At 39.6% G+C, this 18,166-nt stretch overlaps 1 protein-coding gene across 4 annotated transcripts in view; it reads left to right on the plus strand.

Moving 5' to 3' along the window:
* B3GALT1 (beta-1,3-galactosyltransferase 1) overlaps positions 1–17,836 on the plus strand; it is a 494,130-nt gene extending 476,294 nt beyond the window's left edge. For 3 of the 4 annotated variants that reach the window (XM_053215225.1, XM_053215227.1, XM_053215224.1), the window contains one exon: positions 12,865–17,836. In XM_053215225.1, coding sequence (XP_053071200.1) covers positions 13,094–14,074 — 981 coding nt within the window. In that variant the 5' untranslated portion in view covers positions 12,865–13,093 and the 3' untranslated portion in view covers positions 14,075–17,836. The remainder of the gene's footprint in view (positions 1–12,864) is intronic. The other variant, XM_053215226.1, reaches the window with a different exon arrangement.
* The last annotated feature ends 330 nt before the right edge of the window (positions 17,837–18,166 follow it).

The raw sequence follows: 18,166 nt of genomic DNA on the forward strand, positions 1-18,166 counted from the left end.
GAGGGACATTTGGACTCTTTCCATAATCTGGCTATTGTCAATAGCAATGTTGTAATCATTGGGGAGCCTGTGCCCCTTCAAATCAGCATTTTTGTGTCCTTTGGATAAATACCTAGTAGTATAGTTGCTAAATCGTAGGGGTAGTTCTATTTTTAATTTTTTGAGGAACCTTCATACTGTTTTCCAGAGTGGCTGCTCCAGTTTGCATTCCCACTAATAGTGCAAAAGGGTTCCCCTTTCTCTGCATTCTCACCAACATCTGTTGATTCCTGAGTTGTTAAATTTAGCCATTCTGACAAATATGAGATGTCATCATTTCATTCTATACTTAAAGAGTAGAGAAAATGGTGTGTGGTTTGGGGTCCTTAGTTTAAAAAGCAGAAGCCAGTTTACAGGTAAAAGAGAAAGCAACTTTTCAAAGGGCATTAGGTAGTTCATGGAATCTCTGGGGGGACAAGACCCACGTCAGGTTACTCACCAGCCAGAACAGCATGACCATGAACAACACAGCCCAAACAGTGCTTGACAATTTTTAGAGTTGTTTTAGGAGGCACATCATTGCTTCCACTGCCTTACTCACACCTATGATGTCACATTTGGAGGATGGAAATTCTATCACAGCAGTTTGAGAATAGACACCTTTGTCACTCCATGTACTGTCCAGTCAATCCAAATCACCAGAAGGCACCTGCCATATTGTGTTGCTGACCCCTGCATCTGTGTCTTGCCCAGAGGCATCTGATTGGTGGAAACTAGGTCATATGCCTTTATCCAAGTTGTAAAGGGACCTGGGAAACTTAGTTTTTGGACTTTAGCTTCTTTTACAACTGGCCTACTTCCTGGAAGAAAAGCTAAAGGGGAATTGGAATAGAAATAGATTGGAATAGCTAAACTACCAAATCTGCCATAAATGGAGAATTTACTTGACTACAGTCATGTCGCTAGTAAGTGGCAGAGCCAAGTCTTACATTCTTCCCAAGGTAAAATGATTGTGTCATTATGGTAGAGGTGAGTAGTTCATCTGGCCTTCAAAGCTTTATTAAAATATCTCGTAAGAGCAACTGTTTCCTTTTGACCCAGAATTGCATGGGCTCTAAGCATCATTATTGGTTTGATTTTCTAGATATCTTAATATTGTGAAGGGAGATGAATCCTTTATCCTTTCTCAAGCTCTCATTTAAAAATAATGGGGGTGCCTGGGTGGCACAATCGGTTGGGTGTCTGACTTCGGCTCAGGTCATGATCTCACGGTCTGTGAGTTCGAGCCCCGCATCGGGCTCTGTGCTGACAGCCTGGAGCCTGGAGCCTGCTTTGGATCCTGTGTCTCCCTCTCAATCTGCCCCTCCCCTGTTCACGCTCTCTCTCTCTCTCTCAAAAATAAATAAACATTAAAAAAATTTTAAAAAATAATGACAGCTTTTACATTGTGCAACCAGTGGTCTCAGGGCCAGAAAGAGCCTTGAATGGTGGTGAGAGGCACAGCAGCTGTGAGTTCATTTTCCCTACCTTCACATTATTGCCTGGATAACTAAAGGAAATAGGGAAAACAAACATTTTTAATCTGATTACATGTAAAAAGTGAAATGTAGGGTATGGTGTAGAGACCCACACATTCCAGTTTAAGAGATCGTGTTCACATCCACGTTTAATCACTCAGTAATTGTGACACTGGAGCAAGTTGCTTACTCTTTGGGCCTCAGTTTCCTGTTTTGTAAAATGGGAACAAGGATGCTTACTAACAATTATAATTGTTAAGATTATATGTAAGTTATAGAGAATATTATGAGTAGAGGCAGAGAAGCAATGGTGTGTACTCTCAATTATATCTACAAATAGTTATTTGTAAGGCATTTTATATAGTCCTAGCAAATAGTATTGATTAAATACAAACTATTATTTAAAATATTGTTTTAAAATAATTAATGTCATAATCTTAATTGAGCAAATTTGAAAAATGAAGTCCTATGGTAATCTACCCAGTCATAAAAATGGTTACACTTTTTTTTGGGCAATCCAGAATATTAATTTATTTCCTCTTCCCTCAGCCCCACACCTTAGAAGTCAATCGTTTTCCCCAAGAGCCTCCTGAAGGCCCCTTTCATGTCCTTGTTCCATAGGCTGTAGATGAGCGAGTGGTTACACTTTTCACTGAAGAGCTATGATAGAGAATAATGACAAATGAGATTTTCTTCCTCTAATTTCTGATAGTTTTACATTTGTATGGCTTCATGTGTTTTAACAACAACAACAAAATGTCTACTCCCTTCCACAACTGACCTGTTTCCAATTATACTTAGAGACCTTTCCTAAATTCTACCTTTATAGAACTCAAACTGTCTGATGGTTTTCAAATAACATAATAAAGGAAAGGGGAAGCAAATAGCTTGGTATCTCTTAGAAAAGTCACCTGTACCATCTGTCTAGGCCTTACTGGAAAAAAATGACTGTTAAAATGCAGTCTTTAAACAAAAAAAAAATAGTCTCAGAATTTCATGGAAACTCATCTCTAATGGACCAAGTAAAAACATGCTTTGAATGGACCTTACAACATTTTAACAGTTTCAGAAACAGCCTGACATCTCAAATATAAAGAAGAGTAAAGCTCTCACATGTGTAGAGCATGTACAAAAAGCACAAAATCATTTTTTACCTTTTGTTGTCATTAGTAAAACTTGTCCTCAATGCCTGTTAAGTTTGTCTACGATACAGACTTCCTAGCTTAAAAAGAAATTGGACTCAAACACATGTTCTGAAATCTATTTTCTACAGGGAAAAGAAAAAGCAGAAAGCAGAAGGAAGGCAAATGTCTCTCCACTTTGGTATCATCTTACATTTATACCCGGTCTGAGAGAGAGAAACGCGATGAAAATGGAAAAGGATGTATAAAGTTCATTGGTCTCTGACCCACGTTTCCGGTGAACTCTGCTAGACAGCTGACTGCTGAGGGAGTTCCCTATGCTAATGAGACTGGAAGTGGGGCTGAGTGTGGTGTGGAAAATGGGTAGAGCAGGCAAAGGAGGGGGAAAGAGGAAAGTGCAAAGACCACCAGAAGTGTGAGCAGAGAAACATGAGAGTGCAGGAAGGAGGAATCCTAGGCAAGAGTTGGAAGAACAGAGTGACTAAGCTGTCAGGGAAGGTCTTATGGCTTTACTCAGAATGACGTTATGCACCATAGAGATAGATTGCAAGAGTTTAAATGGGTGACGATTTAAAGAGTTTTCATGCATAAAAGTGTGAGAGAGCACTTATTTGGGGCCTCTGGATATGAAATGAAAGAGAAAAATATGACAATAATTGAAAGTGATGCCAGGGTCAAGAGGTTTTGTTATTGTTATTCTTGTCATTTTTCTAAGCCCTTCTAAAGACAAAGAGCCAATGGTAATGGAAGGACTGAAAATGCCAAATAGTGCAGTGAAGAGCCTCTCATCAAGTGGGTTGAGAAATCACGGACTGATGTGGAATTCCTGATCAGTGAAAATTAATGCAATTTTGAAACAAAGAGAAATTTTTAAGGAGGAAAATGTTTCCCAAGAATTTTATGGCAAAACTACAACTGAGGTTTCTTCTGTTGACTGTCAATCCCGTGCTTTCTCCAGGAGGCCAAATTGTCTCAGTCACTTTGACGATGAGATCTTACCCCACAAAATTTAAAGGCTCAGGAGTAGGAATAAAGATTGCAAATGATTGTGGAGAGCTGATGCAGTGGGGAAGAGAGAATGGTAAAGTGACAAGAATGAGAGTTGAACCTCAGAGGCCTTGGGCGGGGGGGGATTAATGTCTTGAGCCCTGCCCATGGAATCCAAGTGAGAAGAGTCCAATGTAGCCGCAAACAGATTCAAGAGCTATGCAAGGTGGATTGTGGTGAAGAGTTCAAGGTGCCAGTAGGATGAAAACTGGTAGGCTGGGTCTCTAACCATTGGGGAAATAAGAATCATTAGCAAAAAGGGAGTTATGAAAAGAGGGGAATGTGTAGAAAGGGAAATCTCTAACACAAAATAGTGTCTGGTGAGGGGAAGCTGAGCACGTGTTTGGTAAATAGCTTGTGGGGAGCAACACTGGGGATTGGCGGAGGTAAGGACTGTGAAGAACCAACACAGGTGACTGAGGATATTGGTGAAATCCAGGGCAGCATTTGTCACCTCACTGGCCAGGAGGTACCAACTTGAGAAAGTATACACAGAATCACAGATTTCAGAAACAAAATGGTTTGGTTAAAAATCTACTCTGCCAAACAGAACTCATTGTCACCCAGGCTTTCCTTTGGGTACATCTCCAGAGCAATTCATAAAGCTAACTCTGATGCTGAAAATTGCCAAGTCCCTTAAGTTGAGTGATGAAATGATCATATGCTTTGTAATATTACATTGTGGATAAGTTCTGTTATGACCTTGACAAGCCTATGAAGAAAAACTGGTAAATCGTGAATTGGCTTTGTCTTGAATATCTCTAAAATACTCATGGTATAGCCATTTGAGCCTATGTTCTAGTGGACATAGAATGTTAATTATGACTATGTAAATGCTACTCAGAGGGCTATTTAAATCTGGTAGATTTTTGATATTCTAAAGTTGTATTTGAAAAAAAATCTAGTTCTTTATCACATTAGTGCTAATAATAATCATAATATTTCCTCTAACTTGTGTATCCTTTTTTCACAGAAGTATAGGACCTCTTAATATTCACATTATAAAATGAAATTGAAACTTCTTGTGATAACAGTCAACTGCCAAGCTTTCCCCCCACCCCTTTTGAGTATCAGCCAAATAAGAAAACTGCTTTTGCACCAGTCAAGATGAGTTGACTTATTGCTCATTAAACATTTTATAGGTGATACCCTCAAGATTTGTCTTTTGTTTATCATGTTTATATTAATAATGATAATACTCTTCGTTCTGGTAGCAGTATTTAGCTTACAAAGTATTTTCAAATCCAGTATCTTATTTGATCCATACAATGACCTTGCAAAGTATGTCCGGATGTCATTATTCTCATTTCATTGATGGGGAAACAAAGGTAGAGAGATGCACAGAGTCCAGAGCTGATTACTAAAAATCTGGAAGTTGAATCCAGATCTTCCAGTGCCATAAGATTGCCTACAAAATAATTTCCATTGACAGCAGCTACACAAAATTATTTTTGCCTAGGAGCGCCTGGGTGACGCAGTCAGTTGTAAGCATCCAACTTCAGCTTTCAGGTCACGATCTCTCAGTCTGTGGGTTTGAGCCCTGCGTCGGGCTCTGTGCTGACAGCTCAGAGCCTGGAGCCTGCTTCGGATTCTGTGTCTCCCTCCCTCTGTGCCCCTCCTCCACTTGCTCTCGGTCTCTCTCTCTCTCTCTCTCTCTCTCTCAAAAGTAAATAAACATTAAAAAAAATTAAAAAAATTATTTTTGCCTGTTATGTGTTCTGATAAATTGATATTGTGTAAAGGGGCATTTGAGTTAGAAAAGGAAACAAACGGAAAATAAAAATTGCAAGGTCTTTTCTGTATGATGTTATCAGTTCCCTCATGGTACTAATGTCATTCTCTGAAATATGACCCAAAAGATTACCTCTCTGTGATGGACTAGGAAATATCTCCTTAGACTTTGTAAATTTTAGGTAGCAATACACTAACATCTTTCTGGTTTCTAATAATATCCATTTATATCAGCTTCCCCTACCCAAAATAATGGGGCAAATGAATACTCTTTTTGGTGTCGCATAGCTCATCATTTTTAAATTCTCCCAGCTGCTGTTTATATGAGTAGGATGTCTTTCCTCTCATCCTCTTCCACCTCTGTAATAAAGCATCATGGCATTTCTTTCCCAGTGGAGAAGCCCTACCCAAGGCCCGACCATACTGCCAGGCTCCCAGGCTCCTATGATTAAATAGTGATGGCTCTGCCCATCTTTAAAAATGTGTCTCATATAAGGCAGTCAAGGCACCATATCCATCACTGCAAAGGAAGCCAAGCATTTATTTAAAATAATGAGACATCCTCATTTTCATTTTTCCCTGAGAGGATTGTAGCGATGTTTAAAAATTCTCTGAATTCTAGAACTAGGGCAACACATTGATTCGAAGAAAGCTATAATCTTCTCTAATTTGAAGTGCACTTTTTTCTGCAAGGAAATAGAGTGTAGCTTTCAGAATAGCAAGAGCCCTAAGCCCACACATGAACATCCTCATCCTGACCACTCCTCTTTCAAGTTGGCCCCATTCTTCTGAGTGCAGGGATTTATAAGGACCTTTTCAACAAATTTCAAGGTATAGTGAACTGAAAGGAGAAAGGTTCGAATAATCTCTTCCAGATTTGGGAGGGAAGGGATTTCAGCTGCCAAATCATGATGAATATTACCTTTCTTTGCTTTCTGCCACTTGCTTGTTGCAAACGTGCTGTTGGGTGAGTTCAATTATGGGGTCTCTGAAAGGATTCATAATTAAATTTTTTTAAAGGAACAAATTAGCTTTTTGTCTTTCTGAGGCAGAGGAGTCAGACCGTTTACCTCTATGAGCATTCAGGGATTTCGACTTCTGTGTGTATAGTGCCTGTCACAGCCCAGGAGGCTGACTTCAAAGAGAGGCTAGGAGAGAGAGCTAGCCCTCTGTGATTTGGAGAGATAATAAGTTAGCAAGCTGTATAACATAATGGTTTATGAAATTCTTCCTTCAAGGACCATTATCTAGTGTTAATAGTGCTTTATTTCTTCCTCTCCTGTGCTTATTTAGAGCATAATTACAAGAGCGAGAGGAAGGGAGGGAGTTGGGCATCAAGATAACCATTCGCCAAATTAATGCAGCTGAGTAGAATCTCTGGCCTTTGGGGCTCGTTTATCAATTAGTTCTGTTGCGGTCTGAGTTCCTGGATTTCCCCATAGAATGAAGATTCTTTGATTTCGCTCATACACCAGCTCTGAGGAAAGTCATTTGAGATCAAAACATTTTTCAGGCAGAATCTCTTTTACCCTCCCCAGGATGGTGATGTGTGGGACCACCAACTTTTCATCCATTTCAGGAGCTTTTCATAAACACAAGTGGTTGGCCCTTTCTCTCCCCGCCTTCTCTTTTCTTTATTATCTTTTTTTTTTTTTTAGAATTTTTGTCTTCCTTTTATCCCTCCCTTTTAACTGGTTAAAATTGGGTTGATTTGTTTTCCACAGGTTTATCTTTTGTACCATGTTTTAAAATGACTTCATGGATTTTAATGTTAAAACCACTTTTGTAGTGCCATATGGTCTCTGAATATTCAAAATCATTTCTGAATAATAGGAATGCTGGTAGTTGGAGGTGACACAGGAGAATCGTCCTTATTCTCCAGAAAACAAGTCAGTTTCTCAAGAATTGTTTGACCCCAACCTCTTGGGAAAGGTGTCACAGCCCTGACTTCACTTTCCCCACTAATTATGGGTTGATTTTTTTTTTTGCAGGGGAGGTGGGGGATACCTCAAGGGAAAGAAAAAATGGCAGAAGCACAGGACTGTTTTTAAATCTGTGCCATATTCCTCATGTGGTCTTACAAAATAAATGAACTAGCTTTTTTTAATCTAAAAATAAGCCAAACTTTGTGTCCCCTTACACGTTGATGTTCCATTCTACTTTGAATGCTAATTACACATTTTTTTACCCTTTAAAAGTTAGTTTACCAAAACCCAATAATTTCCCTGCTCAAATCAAGAGCATAAAATGTGAAGAAGTGAAATCTTGGGGAGCAAAGTATTTCATTTTGTTGCCATCCAGGAAAGTAGATGTGGATGGAATTGTGTCCCTCCCCCCTAAAAAGACATGGTGAATTCCTAACCCCCAGTACTTCAGAATGTGACCTTGTTGGGAAATAGGGTCTTTATAGAGGTAATCAGATTAAAATGAGATCATTAGTGTGGGCCCTAATCTAATATGACGGGTCTCCTAAAAAGGGGTTGAGGGGTAAATTGGGACACAGAAGGGAAAATGCTGTGTAAAGATGAAGGCAGAGATCTAGGTGATTCATCTATAAACAAGGAGTGCCAGAGAATTGCCAGCAAATCACCAGAAGTTAGGAGAAAAGCGTGGAACAGATTCTCCCTCACAGCTCTCACAAAGAACAACTCTGCCAATATCTTCTCAGACTTATAGCCTTCAGAATTGTGAAACAATAAATTTACCCAGGTTCTGGTACTTTGTTATGGCCACCTTAGCAAACTAATACATATAGCCTGCTAATACCAATAACCTCCATCTCTAGAAGCTGAGGGCATTTGCAAGAGTGAGCAAAAAGGCCACAAATGGGAAACATGAAGCCAAGAAGATCCAAAAGACAAGAGAAGAGCAGAGTTCAAAAACCAAAAAGAAAGTGTTTCCTAATGAAACACTAATCCCAAAGAGCCAAGCAAAGAGCCAAAAAGTTAGTAAAAGACTCAATGACTAGACTGAAGAGGACAAGACTTTCTATTCTCAGCTCAAATGTCACCCTTCAGAGAGTGACGGGTTCATCTAAAGTAGCTCCCCTCTCACCTCTGCTCAGTCTCTATCCCATTGCCTGACTTATTTACATCAGTTGCCGCTCCTGTAACTATTTTTGATTCGTTTATCATGCGTTTATTGTATGCCGTTTCCTAGAAAGTAAGCCCCCATCTGTCTTACCAGAGTGGAGAGCAGTGCCTGGCATCTCTGCAGGCATCAGGTGTTTCGCACCTGGCATTAGGTGTTTTGCACGTTTCTCATGGACAAATGAAGTAGACTTGAAAATCAAAGGGAAATCAGAACATGGAGATATTATATTCCTTGAGACACCAGAGAGTTGACGGGGCCTGGACAGCCTTGCCCGTGGGTGCAGGGAAGCTGGGATGACTGCAGGCCCCTTCAGTGACAGTCAGGGCGTAGGGAATCAGTGCTGACTCCTACCTGCCTGGATATGATGGAGAGTGACCGAACTTGACACCCAAATTATGCACAATTCACCCAAGAGATGCTGCCCACTTGCTGCAGGACTTACTGCCGGCCATACAAGAAAAGAATTTTGGCAACTTAGGGGCTTTTTAAAAAATACACTACTCAAAATAACAGACTATCCAATGTGATTTCTAGGGGAATCAGGAGCTCCTTAAGTTGAAAATTCTGCTCCATTAACTTCCTGAATGGCGAAGGTGGGTAGCTCCTGAAGGGTCTTGTGAATGAGGTAATCTGCGATACAGGATGGCTCCTGGGGAAGAAATCTTTCAAGAGTTCTAGAGGAAGGTTATTTGGAGGGATTTGTATTTAATGGATGACAAGTTAATGTGTCATCAGTGTCTGTGGTTGTGGTGGGACTGCTAAAAGGGATGACAAATGTTCTCTATGCAACATTGTATTTTAATACATTAATGCGTCTGTTGAACAGGACTTTTTTAAATCTCATGAACCCAGAAGAACCCCCCAGAGGATTCCTCTTTGTGACATTCAGCTCCTTTCTCTAGAACTTTTCAGCTGACGTTTTCTTTGCTTTTTAGTGGACTTTTGCCTTCGTGTTTTCCAGGAAGAAAACAGAATTCTCTAGTGAAAATCTGTGCAGTGCATTTGCTAAACCAAAAAACTGATCGCAATCCTATGTTCAGAAGAATCGATTGACGTGTGTGACCTGGACCCCAAATCATGAACTGATAAGCTGACATAATCCTCTCCTCACCACTAGAACCTGTTCTTTATATCATAATACTATCTCCCTGTGTAACAACATTTCCCTCAGAAACTCAAAGGATTGGCGATGATCGTTAACACGTATAATGTGTTTGGAAATAATGTAGATTTTATTTTTTGTCCTTATTTTAGCTTAAGGCTACCGAGGCCCAGAAAGCCTCACAGCAAGGATTGCTCAAGGAGTAAAACGTGGACATCTGGCCCATCACTAACTACTTCAATCAACATACATAAAATCATGCTTTAGAGTTAAATGCAGCATGCTACTACTCTCTCTTACCTTTCCTTATATTGCTATCTGTTCCAGAGGTATATTTTTGTGTTCGTTTGGCCACCGGACACATGTGTTTTCTTGTAAGCAAAAAGGATGTTTTTCAACACCCCTCGCTGTAGGTGCACGTTATCCTTGGCTGCCCTTCAGATCCTAGGCTGGTTCTTTTGCCCATTTCCAATCCTGTTTTTATTGGTGATAATTTGCATTTACTGGTGACCAAGATGTAACTAATGCTGTGCTTACTTTTGTTCTCATGTCTGAAAAAAAGTCAGTAGTAAGAGCAATTCTTGCAGTGTGTGAGTATGAGCACATGTGTGTGTTTGAGGACATCAGAGAAAGGGGAAAGCAAAGTGTGTCTGAGCCTCTTCCACAGTAGCCACTCTCTCTCCCTGCCCCCAGCTTTAATGTACTCTTTGCAAGACATCAGTTTTTGGTGATCGAGGATCTTCACAGAATCGGTGTCATGCAGTGTGTAACAAACCATAATGAACTAGGCAAAAATTCCAGCTGCGGACATACATCTAAGAAAACAAATGCGCAGATTGCTGGAAAAATAGCAGCATGAGATGCTCCCTGCCACCCTGCATTTTCCTGTGCAAGATTTTGCCTGTTGTCCTAACAGGCCTTTCGAAGCTCGAGATGACTACTCAATTATTCATTCACTAGCTGTGTGATCTTGAGTAAGCTACTTAATATCTCTGAGTTTCCATTCTCTCAACTGTAAAATGGAGGCAATAACTCTCTTGTAACATCATAAGGAATTAAGCTCCATACAATACAGGCCATGGAGTGCACAGCACGTAGCCTGATGCCTGGTGTACTACATTTATTTTGTTTTGTTTTGTTTTGTTTTATTATTTAAGTTTATTTAAGTTTATTTATTTATTTTGAGAGAGAGAGAATCGTAAACAGCCTTAGCCTGGAGCCAGGTGCAGGGCTCAATCCCATGACCGTGGGATCATGACCTGAGCCAAAATCAAGAGTCAGATGCTCAACAGACTGAGCCACCCAGGTGCCCCTTTATCCCTCTGTTTTAATCATTTACATGAAGTCTTTCCTCCTGGAATGTGAGTTCCTTGAGGAGGAGTACGGGTTCTATTTCTGTTTTCCCAATGCTTTACATGCACCCATGTGATTAGTGGCTCGAGAAAAGAACTTGAGAGGAACCTCTTCCAGTGACTATTTTTGGTATACCAGCTTAGTGATAGGTGACTCACACTTTAGTAGGAAAGTATGGAAAGTGACAAGGGCTGTATGATGATCACGGTAGGCTTGTACGAATCAGATACTAAGCCCTGGAATAATGAGGGAGAAAGTTTGGTTGTGATTACCATCTTGAGACTCACTCATATCCCTTTGGCATTCAAATGGAGTCCATGTCTGTATATTCCAAGTTGAGAAACCCTTCTCTATACTCTACTGCTGGTTTCTCTTCCTTCTTTTTGCTTACTGTTTAAAGTATCAAAGCTTGCTGCACATCACATCCCTTTTATCAGCTCTGGTGCACCTTAGAGTGGACATTTCCTTCAGGAGCCGAGAATACTGGAGCTTATATTTAGAGAGTACTTATTACGGGTTGGATGAAGGTGTGATTATGCCTGGAGTCATGCTGCTTGACACCATTCTCATATTCACCATATTCATTTAGTTAGAATGGTAACCACACTGAGTTATTGCTGGTCTCATATGGATCATATATTCACAGTCAGCCCTTGGCTTTGACAAGATGATGTGTATTATCTCTGCTATTGCCCATCACTTCTTTTCATTGCATTATGAATATTGTGCATGGAAGCATGATTTTCCATCTATAATCACAGTTGAGTCCTTTCAACACAGTCTGTATGTTTAAGTGCATAGTTTTCTTCAAAGCAGACTTTGTTGAAATTGATATCCATTATCTGCTATCTCCGTCTTCCAGGGATACCATGTTTTGCTCTAACTGGGAAGGAAGAGACAGTTTTTATTAACATGAATAGACTTTGTAGCCTGGCATGTATTGTTTTACTGGTGTGATAGCAACTCAGGTTCTAGAAAGGAGTAGCATTCTGAAGGACAACTTTTTAATTTGAACACCAATTAAAGTGTTGTGTCCATCTTCATTGGATTTGTGGCCCTAAGCTCAATTGTGTCTCTCATTATACTCCTGCTATGTTTACTGACAAGTGTAACCACAGAAAAAGAATTGAAAGGGGCCAACGTAATTTCATCAAGGGAACATCAGGGTGAATTGTTGAAAACCACAAAAAGTGATACCATTTAGATCAACTACAAAATGCATGCTGCCAGCTGTCTGAAAGGACACTTGGGTGATGGTGTCCATGCCTGAAGAAAAGGCTCTTCTTCATAGGATGCCTCCTAGAAAACTGATAATAAGGGACTATCATTGTGAAAGTTAGGGAAAAGCGAGGAAAAGTAAAGAATTACTTGTGAGTCAGAGCCTAGAGAGACCATTTTAGCAGAGATTTTCCAGTGGCGATGGGCACATTTTCAAGCACAGGGCTAGAGAAAGCAAAGAGATGTTGAGAACTGATTATTTCATCAGAATTAAGTGAACGAAAGCTCAGACTTGGAAACGTGGAAAAGAGATACAAGGCCCTATGTGAGACTCTCCTGCTTGAAAGAAGCCTTTAGTGTCCGAAGGTATTTAACAGCAAAGAAGTCCTCTTGTGACGAGGGAAAACTCGTTTTAATTACTAATGTTCCGTTTACTTCATATTCTTCTAGAGTTTATAATCTAATATTTATTAATTGGGTATAAATATACATAAAGAATTTCTATCAAGGGGAGAAAAAGGAGGCTGGTTGTGTTAGGGAGTTTTCAGTAGTGGTGGAAATGAATGATTATGTTTTTTATTTTAGTCACCATGGGTAATTCTAACACCCTTATTCTGTTTATGTGGGGATGTAAAGTAACTGAATAAATCTTAATGAAAACCGTGTTTTATTGATTTTGCAGAGTTAAGAGGAAGACTTGGGAGGGATGGAACCTTCCAACAAGTTTGGAAGAAAGTAGAGGGAATGCACAGATGCCAGACTCCCACGAAGACCCATGGACAATCCCGCACTCACGCTTCTCTATCGAACTTTAAGATTTATTAGTAATATGCTGCCTTTGCAAGATGAAAAGAAACTAATGCCAAGAAGGCATATTCTTCAATATTTGGAATAGACGTGCTCTCAAGACAATGGCTTCAAAGGTGTCCTGTCTATATGTTTTGACAGTCGTGTGCTGGGCCAGTGCCCTCTGGTATCTGAGTATAACTCGTCCCACTTCCTCCTACACTGGCTCCAAGCCATTCAGCCACCTAACAGTCGCCAGGAAAAACTTCACCTTTGGCAACATAAGAACTCGACCTATAAACCCACATTCTTTTGAATTTCTTATAAATGAACCCACCAAATGTGAAAAGAACATTCCTTTCCTTGTTATCCTCATCAGCACCACCCACAAAGAATTCGATGCCCGCCAGGCAATCCGAGAGACGTGGGGGGATGAGAACAACTTCAAAGGGATCAAGATAGCCACTCTCTTCCTCCTGGGCAAGAACGCTGATCCTGTTCTGAATCAGATGGTGGAGCAAGAGAGCCAAATCTTCCACGACATTATTGTGGAGGACTTTATTGACTCCTACCATAACCTTACCCTTAAGACATTAATGGGAATGAGATGGGTGGCCACTTTTTGTTCAAAAGCCAAGTATGTCATGAAAACAGACAGTGACATTTTTGTAAACATGGACAACCTTATTTATAAACTACTAAAACCCTCCACCAAGCCAAGGAGAAGGTATTTTACTGGCTATGTCATCAATGGAGGACCAATCCGGGACGTCCGCAGTAAGTGGTATATGCCCAGGGATTTGTACCCTGACAGTAACTACCCACCGTTCTGTTCGGGGACTGGCTATATCTTTTCAGCTGATGTGGCTGAACTCATTTATAAGACTTCACTCCACACAAGGCTGCTTCACCTTGAAGATGTATATGTGGGACTGTGTCTTCGAAAACTGGGCATACATCCTTTCCAGAACAGTGGCTTCAATCACTGGAAAATGGCCTATAGTTTGTGTAGGTATCGCCGAGTTATCACCGTGCATCAGATCTCTCCGGAAGAAATGCACAGAATCTGGAATGACATGTCAAGCAAGAAACATCTCAGATGTTAGGATTTTTACCAATGTAAATACATTTCTTTTCTTTTTTAAGAAATGGGACCTAAGGTGTTGGTATTTAACAGGTGTCACCAAGGGAAATGAACTGGCAAAGGGGTTTTGTAAAAAGGGTTTTCTTCCCACTCCTACTTTCTTTCTTGGATTACCAATTTACAAATGTCAGGCTCTGGTCATAGAAACAATACACGAGTTTGAAGGGCCAGATTTCATTCTCAGGTCCTAAGGCATTGCATTTATCTGAAAAAGCAACTTCCTGAAAACTGCTAGGATTTACATACTGTGCATCTGAGATAAAAATCTGGTTTTGGGAAACTGAAACTCACTGTAATGTCTTCATATCAGCTCTGCAAAAATGAATAAGTAAATAGCGCTTTTTCAGAAATAATTCAGAAATAATACGCAGTCAGGAAGACACGCTCGATGTGATTATTAACATTGTGTGTGCTGTTATATTGAATTTTTACATATATTGCCATGGGACATGTACAGAGTTTGCCGTTCCAGCAAGAAATGAACTTAGGCCTGGCAGGAAGGCTGCAGTTAAATAAATGGAAATCTAAACTTGAAAATCAAATATCCTGTATGTTTGGAAGACAACTCTGCCTGCTCATCCAAGGATTAAACCTGGTCATTGGGTGGAATGTATATAAAATGCTACTTAACAAAATAAACAAGAGCTTTTTTTTTTTTTTTTTTTTTTTTTTTTTGCCCTTTCAGAACAAACATTACCTGGTGCCTCCAAGGAGATTTTGCCAAATGTAATCTCACCTGCCTGCCTCCATACAGTGTTGCTAAGTGCATTTTACAATTTCTGACAGAGGCAGGCACATGTGTAGAAATAAGTTGGAAGGAGGGCAGAAAAACAATAAATTACATGGAGAAAATACAAATTTATGTCTGCATTAAAATTAACATAAGCAAACTTAGCAATAGTATGAGATGCCACGCCCACACATTTGCAAAGCATGTGAGAGAATCTTTCAATGGGTACCAATGTTATTGGATGATTTAGCTCTGTAGGTGATAGATGTAACACTCTAACATCTGAAACATCCAAGCACCTCCAGCAGCAATGCTGTTGGGAGGCATTCTGGGAGCTCCAAGCTCTGTGATTGAGGTTCACGGGAAGGAAGGGTGGAGAAGCTTGGAATCAGTTCCTGTTGATACCATCATCTTTGCTGGGTCATGTGAGCAGGCGTCTTAACCTTGCTGTGCTTCAGTATGCTCATGTATAAAATGGATGGAAAAAACACCTACCTCACAGGTGCTGTGAGAGCAAATTGCATTTCCTAAGAATCTTGAGATCCTTAGTTTACAAGGTGCTAATGCAATGTGTCATGCGTTATGCCAAATGCTAAAGTAATTCATTACAATGATGGTCATTGTAATCAGTAGTAGTAACATCAGCTTAAATGTAAAATCTGCCAAAAGAAAGATCGAATATGAACTGTTCGTGCATCTGGTTCTTCTAAGATTTTTTGACTTTTCCCTGGATATCTTAGGTGTTTGGAGAAGCTTCAATTTCTCTACCATTTCTTCTGGTTTCAATGAACAAGTTTTTACTTCAGTGCATTGCCTTGATTTCCCAGGGTGCTGCAAGTGAAGGCAGCTGTGTTTCTTCAGGGAGGAGCCTCTGGCTGGAAGTGTATTACAATAAATGAATCACATGCTTTGCAAAATGTATTATATCCCATCAACTCGGATCTCAGGAAACAGTGATCTGAATTCTCAATAAGAACTTTGAAGAGTGACCGGTAAAGCTAGCCCCCCTCTATCAGAAGAACAGGCACTCAGCAGCCCTCCACATTGCACATCATCTATTCATTAGAAAACTTCTTTTTGTTTGTTTTCATTCAAAGAAAGCCCTGCAACTGAAAGAATATAACTTTTCTTTTAACCTGACCTTTGGAAGCCCCCCCTAGAAGTTGATAGCAAACAAGTAAACACAATGAACAAATGGAAGTCATGGCCTATTTCTTGAAAACACTGGATCTTTTATCCCCAGCCCCAAAGAATGCAATATGAGACAGGCCTTCCTGTCCTTCAATACATCTTCATCAAACAGCTGGACTGCTGAGTTTGATTGGAAAACAGCATTAGGTAGCCTGGGGAGAGATGGATCAGCACAAGGTGAGCCCTCTCTAACCCCCACCCCTCAACTGCTGTGAGTTCCAGTCATTGGAAAAGTCTCATGACTTTGTGCTTGGTTTGCGTTTCAGTCACATAGCTGAATCAAGCCTCTGTCTTATACTACCATTTTGCATTTACCTTATGCTCAGTCAAGCCACCTTCGCGTCAAGGAATTGCACATTACTAACATCGTATATGTACATCTATGAATTGTTTTCTGTGTGTGTGTGTGTGTGTGTGTGTGTGTGTATCCACTATAAATAGAGCCCTAATCTTTAAAAGGAGCAAAAATCAGAGAATCATGTCTTAAAGAACTATTTCCTAACTTTTTTATGCTAGGTAGTGCCCATGTGACAAACATGTAAATATTCATCGAAGACCATATGTATATATTTTAAAGGCATTTTTCCCTTCTCCCCTGTATGTATAGCTAGAATCTGCTTGTTATGTACATTTTCTTCTGCATGGAGCTCAGTGAGGCAAAGCCATTTGTCCAGTGTTTCAATAGCTGAAAGCATGATTGCCCTTCATTTTTTGAATGTTCAAAAAAAAAAAAAGTTTAAGTCAAGTGATCATGAAAAAGCTCTAATTTTCTACTTTTCTTAATTTTATGGTGCCGGCCAAATTATGGTTTCAATTATTTAAGCCATTTTTTAATGTATTATTATTTCTCTTACATAAAATAATGTTTCAATGTTGTACCAGGAGTCGTTCAGAGAATTTTTATAAAAACCTTCTGACTGTCCCCCTACCTGTTGTGTTCATTATGCATTGGATAACAAAAGGTATCAATAATTAATGTCTGTATTCTTAAATTTTCCTTTTTAGGTTTGTTTTTGGAAAAAAAAGTTTTATCTTTGCTGGTTAGTTTGCGTGGCTTTGGGTCTTCTTCTATTGAACCAAATGCCAGTTTCGATATATAATATTGTATTTTTAAATAACGGGAATCAAAAAAATGAACATCGTTTTCGGTTTGGATTAAAATCAGAAGAACAAAACCCCTTTGTGTGATGATATGGGGGAAACAAACTCTTTATAGAGAAGCTGAGGAAGGTGTTTTTCAGTCAAACCTCTTCTATCAAAAGACAATGGAACATTTACATAAAGCTTCTGGGATTCATTTTCTACCTTTCCTAATATGTGGGTTTAGTGGGGGAATTGATTCTGTCATTTCTTCTGTAAAGGTGAGGATAGTTTTTATAAGCAACAAAGTAACTTGTGAATGAAAGAAATAATTTACTAGAAACGCTTGTTGATGATAATTGACATTTAGGTATATCGTTATATATGAATGATTGTTTATTTATGTATTTATTTGTCAAAATTGTACATACTATTTCGCCAAACGTACTTGTCTGTAAAAGTGCACTCTCCAGGTTTGTAGTACTATTTAGGGTTACATGGGTTGCCAATCAAGCTGCTAATCAGAATACTATTTTTTGTATCAATGTTATAACACTGAAAAATAGATGTCTTTACATTCAGTTTCTTCACCTTCCTCTTGAAATGTAAACTGTGGATTGAAAGCACGATGCCAATGTATAAGCCCATCTGTCATGAGGAAGATTATGGTTTCGTAAAGCTGATTTTTTTAAACCATTGGGACAAATAAACAGAAGGAGAACATATTTTCCACTGTGCTTCTTTTCTGGAAAAAACCTCTTTGGCGAGATGCGATCATTAAAATTAGCTGATGCCCTGTTGTTTATCATTAACCTTCTCCGCGACCTCAATATAGGTAATAGTTCAAATCATTCAGAGCTCATCCCAAGAGCCTAATGCAGTCAACTTAGAGATGGTTTGGTCCGGAGATTATGGGCTGCCCGAGGATTTAGGAAACTGGGCTCTCCCTTGACCCTTGGAGGCCTCAGGAAAGTCTCTTAAATTCTGACAGGTTGAACATGTCAACAAATTATAATTCAGAGAGCAGTATATTGATAACATGCGTGGTGAATT

Source organism: Acinonyx jubatus, chromosome C1 (genome assembly GCF_027475565.1).
Source record: "Acinonyx jubatus isolate Ajub_Pintada_27869175 chromosome C1, VMU_Ajub_asm_v1.0, whole genome shotgun sequence".
NCBI lineage: Eukaryota > Metazoa > Chordata > Mammalia > Carnivora > Felidae > Acinonyx > Acinonyx jubatus.